The sequence below is a fragment of the Psittacula echo genome (genome assembly GCF_963264785.1).
Source record: "Psittacula echo genome assembly, chromosome: 6".
Classification (NCBI taxonomy): domain Eukaryota; kingdom Metazoa; phylum Chordata; class Aves; order Psittaciformes; family Psittacidae; genus Psittacula; species Psittacula echo.
The window spans coordinates 14,442,823-14,464,461 of NC_137743.1; the positions used below are offsets into that span (position 1 = coordinate 14,442,823).

General features: G+C 42.0%; 1 protein-coding gene across 1 annotated transcript in view; it reads right to left on the bottom strand.

Annotated features, from left to right (window-relative positions):
• The window catches only part of CNNM2 (cyclin and CBS domain divalent metal cation transport mediator 2), a 118,450-nt gene that overhangs the window by 8,045 nt on the left and 88,766 nt on the right, over nt 1–21,639 (bottom strand). Inside the window, exons 2-5 of the mRNA XM_080621888.1 lie at nt 17,713–17,856; nt 11,110–11,247; nt 8,815–8,984; nt 5,450–5,543 (exon numbers count right to left, since the gene is read on the bottom strand). Coding sequence (XP_080478014.1) covers nt 5,450–5,543; nt 8,815–8,984; nt 11,110–11,247; nt 17,713–17,856 — 546 coding nt within the window. The remainder of the gene's footprint in view (nt 1–5,449; nt 5,544–8,814; nt 8,985–11,109; nt 11,248–17,712; nt 17,857–21,639) is intronic.

Sequence of the window (21,639 nt, forward strand, 5' to 3'; positions counted from 1 at the left end):
TATTACTGGCCTTTAACCACTGTAAGGTTTCACTTGAAACCCTCGCAGCCATCCCCTGCGAGTGTGACTGGCCACAGTTCAGCTCAAGTAAACGTGCTTTCAGGAAGCCGCGAATATTCTGCATCCATAACTTCCACCCACACAGTGTGCCAGAGGGCAGAAATATGTCCTAAGAGAGATCCTGCCGATGGGCTTCTCCCTGGGTGCACACACGCTATATGCTGATCAAAGACCTGTCTTTGGGACTGGTGAATTTTTGGATCATAGTGCAGTTAAATTTCATTCAACCAGCCCAAACTTGATGTAAACGATGCTACTCAACCTTCACATGACCTCCATTCCCAGCTGAAAGATCATTTTCATATAATCTTAACATACAAAGCCTCTTCAAACAAATTGGCAATGGTATCCTTGCAAGCTTTACAAATTCTTTATTTTTTTTGAAGACTTCAAGATATATAAACTTACTTCTTAAAAAAACCCAAAAAACAACAAACCAAAAACCTCCCTAAAATTCAACCCTACCTCTGCCACTTAATCACTATAAATAAAATCTTTCCTTGCACAAATGACACAGCCTGTCCTACATCCCTGCATCCAGCCCTTCCTAAACCAAACACTTTAGATGTTTCTAGATGCATGGCAGAATTGCCCTGTTTTTTATTTCCCACTTACAAGCCCTCTGACATCTTTAATTTTAGAAAAGGGAACAGAAAAATACAGGTTCTGGCAATTTGGCTTTTTTTCTGCCATTTCTGCACTATGGAATTAGTGCAGGTCCCTATGGCAACACCAAGTACAGGCTCAGGGGGAAGCACTCCCCTGCAAGGTTTTCCGCCACATCGACTTGCCGTCTTGAAAGCCACAGCAGGCTGCAATAACTGCTGCCAGGAGCCAAAGCTCTTATCTTCACACAGAGCTTGATGCTGCAATTCCCACTGGACAGCAAGGAACTGTGAAGGCTGAGTGCATTTGTCCTATCTTTCCCACTTGCGTGACAAGAACAGCACCATTGCTGCTCAGCATAAAGGTTTCCATCTGGAACAGCTTTATACTAGTGCGACTATATCTGCTCTTTCTTTTCACCAGGTTCTTATAGTACATTACAAAGAAAAAACAAAGGAGGACAGAGAGCAACGTGACAAAGCATATATTAAAACAAAAACAAAAAAATGGGACAAGTGAAACAAAAGGACAGAACAAAAAAGTACGATTACTAAAAATCTGAAGGAAAGGACATCACTTCTGGACCATGTAAAGTCAGGAAGGGAGAAGGGAAGTTAATGATGAAGGGAAGATACAGGAAGGGCAGACAACAGAGGAATACCAGGCAGGTCCATGTTTCCAGAACAGCACCCTGCCAGTCTCCTAGCAGGTCAGTCCTGATCTAAAGAGGTCTTTTCTACCCAGATTTTCCCATATCTCACCTTCCTATACAGGGGATAAAGACCACAAAATACACGACAAACCATTGGTACAACTGTATTATGAATTTAGAGTTAAACAACAGGATCCTTTTTAGAAGAACCCAGCAGAAAGTCCGAGTTTCTTCAAAACTGATTGCATAGTGACCAGGCTTACCAGATCAGTTCCTTTCAAAAGAGACTCTTCCCATTATTTTTCATTATTGATTTTTCATTGAGGTTTTTTTTTTAGTTGGAAAAAGAGCTGTGAAAATATGCTTGACATTTATATTGAAAACAACTTGCATGTGCAAAGTGTATAATACTTATTGTAGCAAGGAAAAGGGAAAAAAAAAAAAAAGGAAGATCTGGCAAAACAGAAGAACCAAGCTAAAACAGATAATCAAAGCCTCTGAGCTTAAAAGAAGGCCATCAAGTGCTTCAATTAAAGAAAGATTAAACTTCTCCCCATTCTTTGAAGTTTAGCAGCAGGAAACTTCAACAGGGCAGGAAAAAAAAACCCTGCAGGGCAACAACCTGTAGTTTGTTTGGAATGTGCATGAGACTAATTTAAGGACTGACAGTGAAATACATTTTCAAAAGGGAAAAAAGAAGAGGAGGAACATACAGGGAGCAGATGGTGAAAGTTTATGAAACACATGATATGCATTAATGTTTAGGAGATGTTTCACTTAAATATGCGTATCATTATCTTGTTTGCTTTTAGGTCTAGAGAAAAACATTTCATCTGAAAAAGAAAACTTCAAAAGGAAGAAATATGTTCACTGTGGCCCAAACTATTTTAGGATTGTGCTTTTCCAAAAGACTTTCTTGATAGGTTTCCATTTCTCTCAACTATTCTGTGCATGCAGTGACCCTTCCCAATTTCCAAATGCCCAGTCACAGCTCAGAGCTCTTTTTGGCCCAATTTGTTCTCTCCTTGGTCTCTGCTCTCCAAAGGGATTTCTGTGTCAGTCAACTTGGTTATTCAGCAAGGAAAGGTCTTTAGTAAAATGGGAACCAGAAAACCCCACAGGAGGTCCCACAACCTTCTTGCACATTCCATTGCAAATCCGTCCATCACTGTGCTGGGCCATGGCATTAACCTCACTGAGAGAACGCTCAAAGCTTTTGAGGAATTGAAATGGCCAGACTACACAAACCATAGAATTTATCGGTATGAGGATACAAGGATTTTTTCATTAAAGAGGTTTTCCTTTTATGGCAGTTTAGCAGCAGACATTCTCCTCTGCCAAATGCATTTTCCTCAGAAATCTTTAAGCCTCAGCCTTCTAATTTCCCACCAGTGCCCATATGAGAAACAAGAAAAAACACACATTATCAAATACATTTTCTTCAATGTGTTTTTAGTTCTTCCCATTTTGTTGGCTCTGTTACATTGCTACCAGTTACCACAAATGAAAGTCCAGGATACCTACCTGCGAGGCATAACTCGGTGCTGGACTTCTCCCTAACAGGCAAAGGGGTCAGAAAAATACAGACTGCAGCTGATTTTTTATGGCATCAGGGCAGTCACAAGAATGGTGAAAATAGAAGCATGCGGATTTACCTGGAGAACCTGCTGCTAACAACTCTGTTCTGCTGACAACAAAGGTACGAGACAGGGACAAGGGAACTAGAAGAGGGAGAGAAAAAGGATGAGATCACGACCAGAAAGGCGGCAGCTATCCACACTGGACAGGGGAAGGAGCCAGTTCACACACTGAGGAACTAAAACCAAAAGTGCAAATCAACTGTGAAAAAGTAAAGGGTTAAAACAAAAGCAAAACCAACAAAAAAACACTTAAACAATTTTAGGAATAAATCAAAAAACAAGCCAAAGGAATTACAGTAAAGTGAACAATTTTCAGTTGATAATTTGAAGGATTATCCAAGCACAGAAGAATCCATCAAGGTACACTCAGTTTTGAAACAATTCAAAAGAAGCTGTGGTGCCCACTCCAGCCTGAAACGCAAAGAGTTAAAACAAGCCAGGAAGCTTTCATGGATGGTGCTCCTTACAGGAATCAGGCAAAACCAGAAATAAAACCAAAAGACACTTCACAGCTCTCCAAGTTTTCAGTAAAATGTCAAGTGAGGTTGTGATTCTCTAAGCTCTTCTTTTTCAGGATGGGAATTGTGCTGCTCATCATTACTGCAAATCCCTCCCCAGCTACAGTTAAAGAAAAAAGCTTCTTTTGATGAGTTTTGGGTGTTTGGGGTTTTTTTTTGTTTTATGTGTGTTGTTTTGTTTATGGGGTTGGAAGTGCTTGTTTTGGGGGCTCTTTAAGGCTTTCCTTTTACTGATTTCACATTTCAGGTGGGGAAAGCAGGCACATCAAGTCTAATCAGGACACGCAGAAGAGCAGTTTTATCTTGTTCAGGAATTACTTATAGTTCCACTGAGCCTTCCTGTCTACACTGAGCAACGGGAATCTCAGGATGCTACAAGACATTGTAAAACAAATTCTCTAAGACCTGGAGGAAAAGCCAGCAAAATAAGAGGTCTACTACTAGTAAAAGTCAAGCAGTTGAAGGTAAACAAATCCAGTGTTGGCCAAGAATACTTCAAAATACTGCATATCCTCAAGTTTGATATGACAAAATCCAAGACAGATTTCAGGGTACACGAGGAGGAGATCACTTGACCTCACAGGACTTGGAGCAACTGGCATGGCTGTGCGGATGCTGAGCAACACACAAAAAAACCCCAACAACCCACACATGAAAACATTCAAACTGAACAATGCTGGCAAAACAGATGCCACAAGTGATTTCCAAGCATAGGTCTGGTCAAGAAGTGACCACGTCTAACCCAGCTCCGTGCTTGGCCCATGTGCTTTTGCAAAAGCCAAGCTGCAAAGCTGAGGGTAAAGTGCAGTTGTACCCAGGTATCATGATTCCTTGTGACCACTGCTCTGCTGTCGTTCAGTGCTCTGCACGCTTTCTAATTTGAAAACCTCAAAAGGTATGAGCTCGACCAATCAAATTAAAGTGACATAATAAAGGAAAAATTAGTCTTGCCTGGAAAAGTGACCAAGAGAACTAATGTTTAATAAGGCTAGACTCATAACCTACAAAATCATTTTCATTCCAGTGCCATTTGCTAATGTACATACACATATGTACACATACACAAAGGGAGTGCTCATGAGTATACAGCTAATACAAGCAGCCTCTCAAGTAGAACATATACCCTGCTGTGACAGCAGGACCAGATTTCAGCATGAAAAATGTCTCTTCCTGAAGCTAGGCAAGCAGCTTTGTGTCAGCAGATGGCCAATGCCAGGACCAGTGCCCCAGCTCTCCCCAACAGGGCTGTAGGGATTCCCAGTTGAGGTTGAGATCTTAGAAGTGACACTGCTGGCACCAAAATACATCACCAAATGCTGAAATGCAGCACTGCAGCCTACGTTTGGTGGATTATAAGACAATCCCCCAATCTGCGCCTGTGAAGTGGTGGCGTGTGCAGCTACCACTTGTTTGCTGGGAATTGTCTCACACCTCGGTGGGAACCGGCTCACACCTCATCCTCAGACACAAGCTTATCCCCCTTGTTGGTTTCTCGGACACATTTCCATACAAACTGACAGGAACAATCGCTTTTCTTGCACTGCTACCCCCTTTTCATCAAGATGGCTTTAAAAATAAGACTGGTAAAGCAAACGATTCCCAACCTAACCGGGCGTTTGTACTTGCACCACTAGATGTCCCTCTGCCACTGGTTATTTATTCCCGCTAATTCCCTGTTATCCTACAGTGAGCAAAACTACAAAGCTGTCCTCCAGTACCACATCACTCGCTAAGGCCAACACTGGCATCCTCCGGGAGCTGGCAAACCACTGTGTTTCGGAGTCAGCGCCAGCGTCACCACCAGCCAGGGCCCTTCCCAGGGATGCTGTGCCAGGCAGGCAAGGAGGTACAGTTTAATTCAGCCCAGGGACACGCATGTGTGCCCTGAGCAGCCTCCTCCTGCTGCACTCACAAGACTAGCAGCAGGCTTGTGCAAGGAGAGCATTCCAGAAGCAGAAGGTAAGAGGACATACCTGGCGATGCTGTGAGGGCCATCACCCCATAGTAGGAAAAAGCACCAGCTTCAAACTTCATCCCCTCTTTCCCAGCCTCCACTTCCACTTTCCCCTGTTAAGGAAAAGGAGAGAGAGCTGCAATTAAAAGGGACTGTAGGTCTCAAGGCACAAGATCAAACTTGAGCCCTGAAAGCTAGTTTTGCCTGACATTCCTAAACAGTGTCATGGTCCCTGCAGTATATAAGGGTGCCTGAACAGGGACAGACCCTTGTGCCCTGAGCTATCCTGGTCTTTGGTGTCTTGTGGCCAGCAGAAGTCCCTGCAGAGGAGTGGGATCACTTCAGGGTGGTGCTATTGCCCTGTTCCGAGTGTTGCCAGGCTGCTTTCCCTCAATGCAGAGTGAAAAAGCATTCCCCCAGTATCACAACAAGCTTATAAGTAGCCCAGACATCTGGGGTCTGGAGAAACCGAGATGTTCACACAAAAAGTCCTACTAACACAAGCATAGGAAAGGGAGATGGAAGACAACACACAGGGAGGAGATTCCCACAGAAACAAAGCCCTTATTCCTGAAGGAGCAGTCTTGGGGCTACTTTGGTTTTCTTGGTTTCTATCAGTTTAACATATTCCAGCACCCTTAATTTAAGATCCTGCTCTTCTGCAGGGTCTTACCTAGAAGGGCCTTCAGTGCTTCCCAAGCTGTACAAAACTACACTACCACACAAGTGTACCCAGTTCTTATGTGGGCTGAACCAAATGTTCAACACCAAGCCCTGCAAAGGACTCTAGAACAGAACCCACCATTATCAAACATAGCTGTAAAAATCCCAGTTCATTTGGTATACAAGTAGCTAAAAATAATTGGCTTCTCAGTGAGGCCTGTTGGCCACTCTTATTGGTATTGCACTGAGAGTTACAACGCACCACTGCAGACAGAAAAAATCTCATGCAGTTTTCAGGCTGAACTACACAAAAGTTGGGGTTTTAGTCAAACAACATGATTACCTGCAATGCTTTACCTCTGCTAGGCTGGAAAGGGCAGAGACTGCCTGTCCCATGTGGACTAAGCAGACTGAACATCAACTGGACACAACCATGTGTCAAAGTGAGTCCAAAAGGTAGACTTTATTTCTGTGTGTTTATTTCATTTAACACCATTTAATATAAATAATTATGCTTTTAGCTTCACAGTACAGAAAAATGTGAAAATGAACTCAACCTGCATCATCCCTGATATCAAGTCTGTTTGTCTAACTGTCCCACACGAGAAAAAAGCACAAAATCTACCTAGCAGAAAAAAACGAGTGCTCACAAATCCACTTTCCCGCTATCACAAGCAACAACTTCATATAATCCCTTTTAAAACCAATTTCACTTCACAACACAAAAAAGTAGCTTATTTGTTCATTATAAGCCTTCCAAAAGGTACGATTTCATCACCCAGGCAAAGACTGGTTATAAACTTAAAATAAGTAGGTTGAGAGCTCTGGTAAACTGTAGGTAAATAACTACTAACCTGGTAGTTATTCACCAGCCAAGACTAGGCCTAAAATACATACACAGCCAGGCTTTGATCTTCACATACAGTCAGTCTGGAGTTAGTAGCTAAAGAAAAACTATCACAGCAAGTTCAGTTTCAGTTCCAAGACCATTGCTCTATCAGCACACTCAGCACCTCCAAGCTTCCCAGCGGTGTCCATGTGAAGACCAGACATGCTTGGCCTAGGCACAGCGGCTGCAAAGCTGTTAAGAATTCCCCATGCATGCTATGAGATGTGTTCTGCCCTGTTTAAATGCATGCACATGCAGTTTCTGGTTTTCCACTGTTTAATGTTCTAACAGGAATTTTGAAAAAACACAATGCCAAACCCAAATCTCAAACTCTTACAGAACTTCCCATTAGATAAAAGCTGTTATAAACAGGTGACATTCCAGCTAAAATAGTAACTTTACAGAGATTAAACTGATACATTTAATGCACAGAATATACTTTTAATTGAGTTCTGGCATGCAATTACTTCGAAGGTATTCTTGGTCTCTTGACAAAAAGAGAGTTAAGTCCACTTAAGTAACAAAACCAGAGTATTTATTCCCTCTTGATCCCTGCGGGACCAACCTTGTTACCATTATTATAGTATGCAAAACTCAGTTTTCCAAATGCATTATAGAGCTTGCATGTTGTGTTGGCTAAATATTTATTGATTCCAGGAAAAGCTCAGAAAGAACTGATTGTTCTTCTGTATTGCCAATGTCCTCCTTTTGCATCTTTGCAGCATTACCTCATTCAGGAGCATTATCATGCCTTTGGAATATTTCAGATGGCAACAATTCAGCTCATAAGAGCGAGCAATTAAAGAGCTACCAGAGGCTCCTCAAATCCTTGACAAAAAATGAACCTTTTTTAAAAGAGAATTACTTTGAATTCCCTATTCCAGCGCTTTTTTAATTACTTATCACTGATAATATTTAAAACCCCCTGCTTTTTTTTTAAGGCCACATTAAGGAAGATTTCAAGGCCTGTGTTACAACAAGCTATGATGCTTGTGTTTTTATAACCAAAACTGATTTCAGTTATGCAGGATAGAAACATAAGCACCTTTCCACCAAAATCGCTCTTAACGGACTGTTTCTTGCTCCTGCTCAGACAGTGCCAGATGGAAGCTAAGACTTGTATAAAGCTTTACCTAGCTGATCAAGTGTTCCTGTGAACAAATAAAACCCGAGAGATAACAGCACTGGATGCAATCCTGTACAAAACAAGCAGAAAACAGTCCTTCCACACCACATCCAACTTCAATCTAAAACCCACTCAAATGCAGCGGTCTCGGGGTAGGGCAAGTGCTGGGATGGTAGAGTGCCCAGGAACCACATGGGCTGTGGCAGAAAGTGGCATCAGTTCAGTAGAGGGTGCAGTGCCCCCATCAAACCCTGCAAGCGCACCAAAAGGTACAGTCTTCAAAATTGTACAGAAAAATGTCATTTCCTGACAAAGCTGTCAAACTCCTCATGCCAAAAAGCATTAGAGAAAGCATCCTGGCCAAACTCCTATAATATGGCATTTATTTCCATCCTTATTTTCCAAGCAATGCCAGCTGGATGAAGGGATTCCCTTGCATTGCCTTCCCTAGAGTTACCTAAAGTAATTTTCAACAGATGACTAAGTGGGAAGTGCTGTCTACCCTTCACAACTGGTTTAACTGAAGATGAAAGCAGCTGAGTGAGAAGTTAAAGGTTAGCAAGGTCATAAAGGAGGCAGGAGCACTTCCCAGGAGCCATAGCTCTATTCCCATGTTTGAAAGAAGACAAACTTCAACAAGTGGAAGAGGTATACAGAAGGGTATGTCAGCAGCTTAAGGACATAACTACATAACCATATGTCTGACCTGTAAAATGAGAATAAAGTAGTCGACGGGCTTGTTTCGCTGGTAGAGGTAGTGTTCTGGGGCTTTCTTGTTCTTCTCATCATATTTCAGCTCCTGGATGACATTGGGATGTTTTAGCAGCCTGAGAAGAATCTTCTCTGACATCTGGGATGGACCAAATGCTTCTACTTCTATAACACAAGATACAACTTGGCATTAAACTTCATATGCATGGTAAGAAGTTAGCAATACTTGTTAATAAGCATTTGCCTAAAAAAGACACACAGATGCAGAGAGATCCATTATGGAATTGCAGGCTTCCCGTCTTTTGAGACTGTTAGATTTGTAAGAAGGAAAAAAAAACAACCCAGAAACACCCCAACTTTCATTTCTTAAGCATCTTTTGAAACAACCAAAAACCGTGTCTTCATCTGAAAGGGAAAAGAAAAAAGGCAGTCTTGCTCTCTTGAGAGTTCAGAATCACAGTTGTATAGGCTTACTGGAGAGTAGTATAAATGGAAAAGCTTTACAGCTGAGGCAGAGAGAACCTTTGAATTTGTTTTTTCCTTCCTCAAAAAGTATTAGTTACTACATTTATTACACTTTGAAAAAACAAAACAAAACAATCAAATTACCATTTGGGGCTTAGAAAGTTGCTCTACATAGATGCTCTACATAAATCAAAGACACAGCTAGGGCTGCCACAGTTCATATGGGAAGAGTTACTCAAAGTGAGAGACAGTGCAGGTCAGTTCAAACCGTGTGGGATTCATGCCTGACACACAGAACACATTCCCTATCCACTTGTTCTTCAGTGTTCCCAACAGGAGCTGTTTGAAGCAGAAAAGCTCATCCTTGTATAGGACAGTTAAGCCAGGGATGTTGAGATTTACACATGCAAATTGATAAGCTTTCCTAACACTTCGTTTAAGAACAGGCCCATCCATGACACAGTACCTTTCTTCTGCCAAACATACTATTCTCAATTTGGAACAGAGAAACCAAAACTGTAGCTTTCATTTTATTTAGCAGTGGCTTCACAGACAGACCTGGATTTAAGCTATGCAACACTTTCATTCACAAAACAAGTAGAGAAGCAGCACTGTAAGACTATGTCTGTTGAGTAGGTTTAGGGAACTCCATCAAGTCTTGTACCACTACATGAACAATGCCTTGCTTGCTGGTAAATCCACATCTTCCTGTTGAACTGCTTCCTTTCACCACGGACATGGTCATGTGCACATGAGCCATAGAAGTCCAAGCCTTTTAAGGAATTACTGCCCCTCAGCTGAGATGTGATAACCAATCACATATATGTTTCCTTCAAGTCACAGAGGCAAAAAAAAAGCATGAAGGCAGACTAGGAGCATCTAGGCAGGCAGTTACTGCATCTTAGAGCAGGGGTACTATTAATTTCCAACTGGAGCTGGCAAACTTGAGACGGAACAACTTTATCATTTTCAACCCATGAACATATGTTGAACACCGCAGTGAAAAATGCCCATCTGAAAGACCTGCATGTGAGAAGTCTTTGTATGTCAAAGACAGACAGCACGAGCAATAGGAAGGTATGTTTTCCACAAAGCTCTCCTCTTAACAGGTCTCATCTCTGAGGTGAAGGGACCAACTTTACGACGAAAGGCAGTATCAGCTGCAAGAAACCATTCAAGGCCCTGGCCTCTCTGCCAGACTGCTCACCCAAGGGCTGAAACATCAAGGTGTTCTGGGATGTAGACAACTGTCCTCTGAAACCTGAAGTCATCAACGGAGGTCACAAATGCCAGCCAGAAATCCATTTTTAAAGTACAGTTCAACCACCTGCGCAGTCTGCATTAAATGTGTCAGAAGAGTTTTTCACTTGGAGTCAAAAAGTCTCATGGAACAGGTTTAGACCTTCCTGCAAAAAAGTCCAGCATCTCTTTCTGGAGAAGGTGCCAGAGTGCAATTACAGTCAGCTGGGCAGTGATATCGAGTCCTCTGGTTTGTTCCCTGAGCTCTTCCTAATGGGGTGTACTTGCTAGTCGTTAATCTGACGGACTCTAGACATGCAGTGCGGCACTTGGCATTCATCCTTACCTTTCAGACCAATTTAAAGTTACTGGTCCACCCCTGGTAAATGTCTCAGAGGGTTCATGCCGACACTGAACACAGGAGAGGAGAGAATTTAAAAAGAAAAACACAACAGTGGCATTATTTGTCACCCCACAATCCAGCCTCCCTTCCCGCCTGCACTGTCCCACCCACCTCACCGGCCTTTGCTGACAAACTGCCCCGGAGGCTCTGGCACAATTGTAACAATAGAGAACCCGCACTTGCCTGTTGCCAGGAACCGGTGCATTGCCAGGAGGAGCTGCGGTGATATTTTAACCTTCATCTCACTGTCTGTCTGCTTGAAGGCAGAGAAGTCCTGCTTCCTGTCCCGATGAGCTACCTTCTTTTTCGTCTTGTTATCAGCTGGGGAAGGGAGGGTGGGAAAAAAAAGGAAGAAAGCGATTTCTGTTAGAACGGGGTCCAACATGAACTGTGCTGGATGGAGTCAGTCAGGATGGCCACCCAGAGCACAGGGTGGACACAGACCTCTCTGCAGTACTGCCCTGCAGCAGAAGCCATTAACAACGAGCCAGCTGTGCTGTGGGATCATCTGGATGTGAGCCTCTGTCCTGCAGAGACAGTCACCCACAGCCTTCATCATTTCAATGGGAAGAGTCTCTGCTTGCAAACATTGCAGAACAGCTCCGCATATGTTTGCATATGTGCATAAGGTGCATGCATGTTTCTAGGTGGGGAGAAGGAGTCCTGCTCAGTGTTACAAATGATCAAAAGGTGTTGTTCTACAAGAATATCACTGATAGGTATTTTTTTCATATACATTAATTGGAAAATTCCCAGCAAATACACAGAGTAAATACACAATGACTTAGCTTTACCGTGGCTGCACTGACTCTTCTCAGCTTTGGCAAAATCCACATGCCTTTGGTCCAACTAACTCCCAATGTCTAGCGTATGAAGTTTCTTTTGTTCAGCCAAGGCTGGCAAGGTGTACAGCCCAGAGGTGGGAATCGCTGGATGCTTTACAGGCACTGAAGCCAGAATCAAGTACAGAGTAGCTTCAGGAGTTCAAATATGGGAATCTGCCTGCTAGTGGTCCTGACTCGTGTTCATTATTCAGCTAAACACACCACTTGGTGTGTTTGTGTCCTAAACCAGGGTTTGTGGTGGGGAATCCCCATTTGTGAAAGACAAAATGAAAGATGATGTTGAAGAGGTACAGACAACCTCTACTGCTCTATAACCTTTAACCTCAACCTATTACTATCTACCTACTGAGCTCATCTGCCATCATGCCTAGGAAACAAGACAAGCAGCAAGCTATAAGCATGGTGGGGTATGGCTTGCATCAATTTCAGGGAAAAGAAATCTCTGCTCAGATGGCAGGGTCTTGCTCTTTGCTGACACAGTTCGTAAAGTAGCATGGGTATAAGCAGCAGAATGCTGTCAGAAAGCTGTAAGCTCCACTGTATATTGCAGGAAACCCAACCACAATACAGGTAATTAACAGATTTCTTGATTTTCCCAAGTCACCTAGCCTTTTACATATGAATACATTTAGATCCTCAGCTTCCCACAGACAAGACCCCACTACAGGACTATCACAGAAGTCAACAGCAATACTGTACTGATAGTAACATATTTACTCTAGATATCTAAAGCTGATTGTGTGAGCAGAGCAAACCAGAAAAATTGAGATAATTATTCCCAAGGACACGAAAACAACGATGACAACTCACACCCTTTTTCTTCTTTAAAACCAGAAGCCTCTTACCCTAGTAGTAGTTTACCCAGGACCTGGACTAGATCAGGGACTACAGTTTTTCTTCCAAAAGCGGGAATAGAAACAACCCAAGGGAGTGGTTACAGACTAAAAACAATCCCTGCCTTAGGAATATAGTGTGAGACGGACCTTATCTGTACTTGCAGCAAAAGACGGATACCAAAGCAATAGAAAGTGAATAGGAGAAAAGCACCCCAGAAGCTCTCACTAGGTCCTACCTCTCTTAAGAGGTAAAAAGAATAGAAACTGTGGGTTTTTTTCTGAAAAGCTCAGAGAATGCTGGTTTTTTACAGTGCTGTGGCTCAGATGCTTTCTCAACAAGGAGCACAAGCACTGATCTCTTTAGGGAGGCAAAAGTCACCACAGGTACGAGTTTTAGCCCTGGGACAGGGAAGTGTCTCTTCAGAGGAGCAGTAAAGCATCTCTTTTATTTCTCTGTGGACGAGCTGTATCACTGCAGGCTTCACACTGCACTTGTGGTACCTCAAAACAAGGCCTGAACCACACCACAGGAGGATGCCTTAAATCTTTGTCTGCATCAGTCGTGAAGGTAAGAGACCCAGGCTCTCAAATGATGGGTGGATTCAACTCCTTCTGCTGCTGCCTTGGCTGCTTCTTCAGAAACCTTCCCCCAGGAAAAATGTTACACAGTGAGAGCAGAGCCATATGGCTTAAAGCCACTATCTTGGCTTATTTTTGTAAGGGATGGTCTTAATTATTCCTCATTATCCAAACAACTTTTGAGCTTCATTTAAGTCACAGGAACCAAGGGCTGGATGATGACAGAAGTAACTGAATCTGGACCAGATATTTCCTGTCTGTCCTTTCTACAGTAGGCGAGATGGAGACCTGGGCACTAAAATTATCTTGGCCTGCTGAAGCGATCTTTGCTTACAGTACTGTGATGCTGTTTGGTTCTACAATATCAACAACGTGATGCATGAGGGATACCCTCAGTATAACTTTTGGTGTGATATCAACAAATATTGCATTTATTTTAAGTAGGTTCTGGGAATATTTAGACTTTCAATTTAAATCAAAGGCAGCGAGGCTGAGTCAGCTCCTGGGCTGAGGAAGAGGAGAGGTCCAAACACAAGAAAGGTTGTGATCTCTCCTGTAATGTTCCTGAATTTCCATTCCTGACGCAGAATACCACAAATGACTGCATGGATCTCCCTGAAGGAGCCAGCTTGGACTGGAGACAGCTACAGAACAGGGAGTTCAAACCTCAGAAAAGAAAGCACAGTTCCCAGAGGACTAGACTTACTGACCCTGTGCCCATACTCAGTACCAGGATGCCCAGCCCAAGGCAGACAGAGATGGATGCCAGAGTCTCAGTGATCACACACCCCTCATTCCCCTCTCCCTCATCCTCCCAGCGGTGCACACAGCCTATGTCCCGCACAACGCCCAGGTCTTTGTAAGCCTGTGAGTTTGCTTCATTTTAAAAGAAAGGTTTAGGAATTAACTAAGTTAGTTTTGCCAGTTCTTTCTGTCTCTAGCTGGGAAAACCAGGTTGCTTGTGTATCACACATGTTTTGGCAACTGACATAAAGTCAGTGGGACTAAACCTGAAGCTCTTAAATAGCCTAAAATAGCTTCATGTAAAGATACAGCTTTTGCAGCTCACTCATGCTAGACACCAGAGGGTTAGCAAGTCCAGTCCTAACAGCCAACAAGGTAAAAACATTGATTTCTATTGGGTGGCAACCACTTTGGTGTATCTAAAGATCAGATTCCGGCTACACAAAGCTCTGCTCTTCTGGCGCAGGATACTGATGTACACCATGCCAATATCTGTAGGTCTTGCCAGGCAAATGAAGGTTGCACAACCTCTTCTATGTTGCTAACTTTTGCTGGATGGCAGTGGAAAAACATCAGGGAAAACAATTTTTATTCCCTTAGCTCTGTAGTTTAAATGGGAGAAGTGATACAGAGTTTATTAGCACATGTATTTAACATACCTGGTTTGACAGCTGTTTGGAAATAGGAATGTTTGGGTAAAATTTGGTGTTCCCCTCAGGGAAGTGATTTGCCAAGGATAGAACAAATCATTAGGTGAAAGCTATTGGAGCTGCCGCAGCTCTGTAACATATTTGCCCCATGGCCTGGCACTGAATGTCCCTGCAGCATGGGCTTGCCAGGGGTCGTATTTGCTGGCGGACTGCGGAACAGCACAGGAGTGAGTATGTAAAAATGCAGCGTAAGCTGATGCTTACGACCAGACTGTCCATGACATCCAGAACATGTGCACAAGGGTGTGTTTAATGTATTTCATTTGTAGAAAAATCCCAGTGGGGCAAACCATCTCTGAATCCGTATGTGTGAAAAACAGAAGCATTCCAGTTGTACCAAGAGGATGATTAAACTTGTCTTCAATTATAAAGGGCTAAATAAGACAGGTCACCGGTGAAACCCAGGTCAGAATGGTGAACTTTATACTTCTCAAGCAGACATACAGCTTTCTCTCTTGGGCCTCTAAAAAGGTTGAGAAATGTTCTCCCACCATGCCACTACAGGACAGATTCCTGTAGTGCATCAACCATGAAAATATGCTCCAAGTTTCCAACACTAAGATCCAAATGCACTGACAGCTTTTCACCATGACACTGGCTGAGACGTAATCAGAGCCTACCCACGTCATGAGAGAAACCTCTTCCCTCCGTCCTATCAGCATCCCCAGTACAAAGTCTCCTGCTCAGAAGTACTCAGTCTATCCAGATGTTGGTAGGTCAGACATATTTAATAATTTGTCTTGCTCCCATCTTCTCCTTGCTCCCAATATCTCTGCTAGCCATGAGACATAGCAGCAGTTTTCTGAAGGTGTCTCCTATGTTGGAGATATTCAAGGCCCGGCTGGACAAATTCCTGTGTGATGTACTCTAGGTTACCCTGCTCTTGCAGGGGGGGTTGGACTAGATGATCTTTTGAGGTCCCTTCCAACCCTCAGGATTCTGTGATTCTGTGAATGGGCACTCAATCCTTAAGAAATTCAGGTGCAGAGTTTCAACAGTGAGAGCACCTTTGAGCAAAAACTGTAAATATATATATAGTTGCTTCTACCCTAACACAGTTAAAATGGATTTTCATGGGAACAGCAGAAAGGAACAGCTCCAACACCAAGGTCAGCCATTTCATTGAATTTCAAGTTTCCATCAAAGCAAAACTAGACATTTTTTAAACTGCAGAACAAAGGCGTAACGATGATGCCAAAATATTTCACAAAGTCTACTTCTAAGTAAAGACCTAGCATAGAGCAAATCAGTCCAAAGGTTTCATGTTGGCTTGGTATGAGCTGAGTAAGCCAGCTTGGTCTCACAATGAACAGCATCAGAGAACTTTAGTACTACATGGGGTTACTTGCACTGACACACTGATAACAACATAAAAAATGAGCTGCCTTAACATACCATGAACAATCAGGTATCCTCAGTAAACCCAAAGCATGTTCCCATCACTACACCAATTGTAAGTGGTTACAGCACATCAATCTGCCCAAATCCAAAATCTACCACATCCTCTATGATCCTCATGGCTTCTCTGGATTTCTGCTCTCTCTCTTACTGCTACAGTTTCCTTCAATCTAAACAGTGGAATGAACTGCAGTGCTTCATAAAGAAACTTAAAAGTTCATCTTCATGGTATGTAAGAGTAGTCACCGCCCAGAACTTCCTGCATCCTTCAGGAAGCCTAGGAAGGGAAGTTTCCAGCCTGTTTTGAACCAGGAATTTTCAATACTAAAACCTTCTCAGGAAGGAGATTTTCAAATGAACTCATGTTCACCAGCTCTATTTTGTAAATGTATGACGTCTTCAGAATTAAATTCTCATTTCCTTGCCCTTAACATGTTATTGATGCTCAAAGCTTTTCTTCGTCCTGAAGAACAACACCGCATGATCTGCATGATTTCTCTTAACAAACAAGGGTGAAAAAAAAATGCTGAAAAAGCATACGCAATGTTTTTTCACTCACAGAAACAGGGAAATACCTCAAAGGTGATGATACAAAGATGGGATCTTTATAGAGTATAAAAGAAAGTCTGAATTCACCCAGTAAAAGCATTACGCTGTAACTGATTAGCCCAACAATTCATTTGTGAAGGTATGAAAAGAAATTGATACTAAGTAGACTTCTGTGATTCGCATAGTAATTAGACTTCTTAGCATATTGTAAAACACAACAGTGATTTACATGAACCTTTGGGCACATAAATACTGGTAAAATGCTGACCAGCTACAGAAAGTAGTTCAGGCAATAAGAATGTATCAGGAAAAGTAGAAGTGTATGTCTAGCCCACAGTAAAAGTGCTCATTTGCATCTGACTTAGATGGAGGATAGAAGATGCTTGTATTAGCCTGAAAAAGATGCTTTAGAAACATTCAGATTCCTTTCAAGAAGAAAGAAAAAGAAAGCAAAGGACAGCTGAGCAGTCTTAAAGATACTTTAAATTATTTCTATTACAACAGAACTAGAGACATCCTTGTGCTATATGCAAACACACAGTAAAAAATAGCATCTGCCAGCATGTGATCAAAGCACAGTTAAGACAGATAAAGAATGACAGAAAGGAAGTCCCATATGCACAGGGCAGATTGTGCAGATGGTAAGAGGAGCAAAGACACGTTAGGTAACCGGCCAAAGACCAGACAAACTCTAAACTGGGAAAAAAGAGAGACCAGATCTCTCAAGTCCCAGGTAATGGTTGGACTGCAGCATCATCTCCCTCAACAGATGTTAACAGAAAGGAAGGAAGGAGTTGTATTGAGCGATAATCACTTAGGACATGCTGGTTTTCAGCCCCAAAGACAACCTTCCATTCTCAGGTTTTCTGAATGAGTGACAGAGAGACACTCTAAAAAGACTCCATTCCCCTTGGAACATTTCTGAATTAATAAAGCATAAAGGGGTGAAGTGCCCATGCTGCAAAACCAAAAATTACTTTGGCCATCCGAGGGATCTGCAGGTCATTCTGACCATTGAGATTTTAAATCAGCAACTTAACATCTCTCAAAACATAGCTATTAGACACAACTGCTGCTGGATGGGGTCCTCCCCCTTGTCTACAAAGTGCAAATATTTCTACTCACTGTATAGATCTGTTTCATCCAGAATTTCAGACTTGATGATCTCTTCAATCACATCTTCTAAAGTGACAATTCCCAGGACTTCATAAAAAGGATCCCCTTCTCCTTCATTGTTTACTCTTTGTACTATAGCCAGGTGAGACTTGCCTGCAAGGAGACAGAGCAGCAATTTAGATATTTTAGAAAATCCTGAAAGATCAGAAATTATAGCAGAGTTATAGACACACAGCTATAAATAAAAAGACAAAAAGGTTGGTGTCAAGCTTCATGAAAGAACAGGCAAAGTTTAACAGATGCTTAAAATCATAATCTGATTTCTGCCCGAGAAATGCATTCCTGGGTCACATAAACCCACCTAATGTGTAAAGGAGAAAAGCTAAAGAGATCAGTGTTCTCTTTCTAATGTCTTTCACAGTGAAACTGTCGCCCTGGCATTGAATTCATTATATTATCTTGTTGACAGTTGCTCCACTTCTTGTCTCACGCACTGGCAGAGGAAGGCCAGGCTGGAGCCCTCCTTTGCAGTGAGTTCCTGTGGACATTCTCCTCAAGCTTGGAAACAACAGCAACAATGGCCAAACCACAGAAGCACAAGGACAGGGGAGAGCTGGGAAGAAGAGGTCAGCCCCATTTATGAGATTGTCTTTTTCTCCTCCCTCCCCTCCTCCAAAATAATTTATATAACCATGCTCCGTAGGAGTGGGGGGGCTTATTTAGGAATAAATTAAAATATTCAAAGTGACAGTTTCTGATCAACAAAGAGAAGAGCTAAGATGAGATATACCAGTGGCTCTGAAGATCCCTGAGCTGTGCATCATTCACAGTGTATTCTGTAATTCCTAAAGTCTTTTCTGCCACAGGAATAATAATAATAATATCATGAATCTGCTCTGATATCCTTTGTTGCCGACTTCCATAAGTCCCACTGAAAGCCAGTCCTTTGTAAAGCTGCATAAAAAATATCATGCATTCTAAGGATTCACCAAATACAAGCGGCATTTTGAAGTATAAATACAGCAGATACTAATATGCTTCCTGAATTATTGGAAGGTAAGCAACGTTGTTTCACATTCTTCTTCCTTAGTCTGAAAAACAATTCTTCTCTCCATCTGTGGAAGATAACCAAAATAGTTCAACTTTGCTTAGACCCCTTTATAGGCAATAATGTCTGCATGATTTAAGATTCAGATTATTAGACTAACAAGCATTCAAACTATTCCAACCCAGACTTACTCATGCTTAAAGAATGAAAATATCCCAAACAAATTAGATGAGGGAGGAAAACTTATCAACTACCGATATAAACATTGCATCAGGTCAAGTCAATTCACTTTGGTAAGTTTTTCACATCTGCTTTCCCAGGGACCCAACATAAGCAGTTAAAAACAAATTCTTGGTGAATGCTGTCTGTCGAAAGTTAAATTCTTTTGCTATTCCCAGCTTGTGATCATTTAAAAGGAATTTTCCAAAGCAGGGTCTAATATTAGACTCAAAATGAAGTTTCCATTCCACTTAGGCGATATTCTCACCAAAGTAACTACTGCATAATCTGATTGTCTTGGAGCTACTCGTTTAGATGCAGATGGACATACTTTAAATACCAACTCCACAGCACTGCTGAGTCTTATCTTGAGGAGACCTTATTCTACAGTGAATTAATAGAAAGATGATTTGTGATTTTAAAGGATCAACGTTCATATTGTACTCAAAGTCTCTCTCTGTGCCAGGTTTTATTTCTCTGCATTCCTTGCAAGACTTCCAGTTCTTTTCACTGCTCAATGAACAGTATGAAAACAAAGAAGGTGACTTCATAAAAACAGGAAAGATTTAACTACTATTATCAGTGCTGTTTCCCTATAACAGATTACTCCAATAATACCTTTTCAATATAACAATGTTCAAGAAGAACTTGGTGGCACAAAAAAAGATCACATGGATAAACCAACTATTGTAATTTAATTCCCAGTGGCTGCTCAGACAGTACATGTGCTTTCAAGTCGGAAAACATGACTCTTTCAAGAACCTTTTCTATCACAAACCAGAGCAGCTCAGCTCATTTGCACCTGCTCATTCAGATGCTAATTCCTGAGGATTACCATTCTCACACATTAGTAAATGGTAGGAGTGCTCAGATCTGTACAAGTGGGTGAATTAAAAAACAACAAACAATGATCAGAATCACTACATTGCCACCTTCTCCTCCATTTCTGTGTTGCCTATGACAGAGCTGAACTAAATGATTAAATTTTAAGTTCTGAAAAATTCTTTCTAACAGTGGCATCCTGGTCACACCTACAAGCAATGGGAAAGACAGATGGAAACGGGACTGGGGAAGAACCTCAGGGACTTTAAAACCATGGGAAATTGTGCATGACTTTCAGGCACAAAACCAGTTGCATGCCCTTTCCACCAGGCTGGTCTCCACCATGATTTTAGGATCACTAAAATATATCATGCTCTCTCTCCCAACTTTAGCAGCTGCAGCACCCTGATCTGACCAACAGTATGTAACGTGAGAGAAATTACCAAAATCTGTACCACCTACTGCTCTCTTACGCGAAGTGAGCTGGTAAGGAATTAGTTATAGATGGGTATCGGGCATTTTACCACTTTCTACAATGAAAAAGACAGCTAGAAACAATTTTTCTGGCTCTGCCATAATCTCTCCTTTTTAGGGGTTTTTTTTTACGTATCACTCAAAGTATCAAGGCCATTGAAACCTGTCATAGTTTCAAATGTCACTGGACTTCTTGGTGAGTAGAATCGATGTTCAACTCTTAAAAATATCTGTTTCAGAGAATTTATCTGTTGAAAATAGATAAATTACCCAAATGCAGGCTGACATTAACCTTTCTTCCCTCTTGACTTTTCCTGTTCCCAACTTTCATGAACCCATCACTTTGCTGGGGTTCAGATGAATTTAAGCCAATCTAATAGGGCTGCATTTAAAAAGAAGCCATCTTTCGCTCCCTAAGTCTTCTCCTTCCTTTGCAATGGGTCCAACGCTTATGCAGTCACTTGATGAAACAGACCAGATCCAAAAACTATGTTTCTTGGGTCTTTGCAAGTTAATTTTGATCCAGATGCAATAATTTGCCAGAAATCATGAGACACTGGAATAAACATCGGCACTGGTGACGGAGGTGTCACGAAGATGCATTTCCAGACTGGCTGCCCTCTCAGACTGCTGCATAGACAACTGCAAAATACCCTCCACGTATGGAAGTAATCAAGGCAGAAAAGGCTAAAAGAAAAGGCTAAAGGAAAAGGCAGAGGAGTTTAAAGACTTAATACATCGTAAAGGAGCACAACACAGCATGTGCCCAACTTTAGAAGTGGCCTGTGAATAAAATAATGACTCCTCTGAGTGTTTTAAACAGAAATTGGCTACAGCTTTATTCAAAGACTTTATCAGCCCACTGTTATTTGTCAATACAAATACTCAACTGAGAGAGATTTCAACTAAGGACATACAATACATATCCCAACATGAAGCTGAATAAAGTAAACACCCAGGTAAGGAAATCTGGACTGTTTATTGGTATTTCTAAGGCTTTGAGAGCAGAACACCAATAAAACAGGAAGAACAAGCATGCATGGAAATGATATAAATGATTTCGATACCTCACTGATTTTCTGGCTATGGTCTCTAAGTACATTACATCTATGACATTTATCTTCCTTTAAACACTCACTTTAAGTGTTGATACAATGATATTTAGCAAGCAGGCTGTTCTGCAACACTGCCAGATCTGATGATAAAGGCAGAAATGACCCAAGTGATGTGTAATAAGCAGCACCAAGAGAGAATTGTGGGTAGTGTTCTGATCCAACTCCTCTCTGGCCTTAGGCAGGCAGCATTTGCTTTCTGCCTCAGCTTCTCCCATCTACAGCAACTGCCAGCAAGAGCCCACGGAGCTTATACGTGTA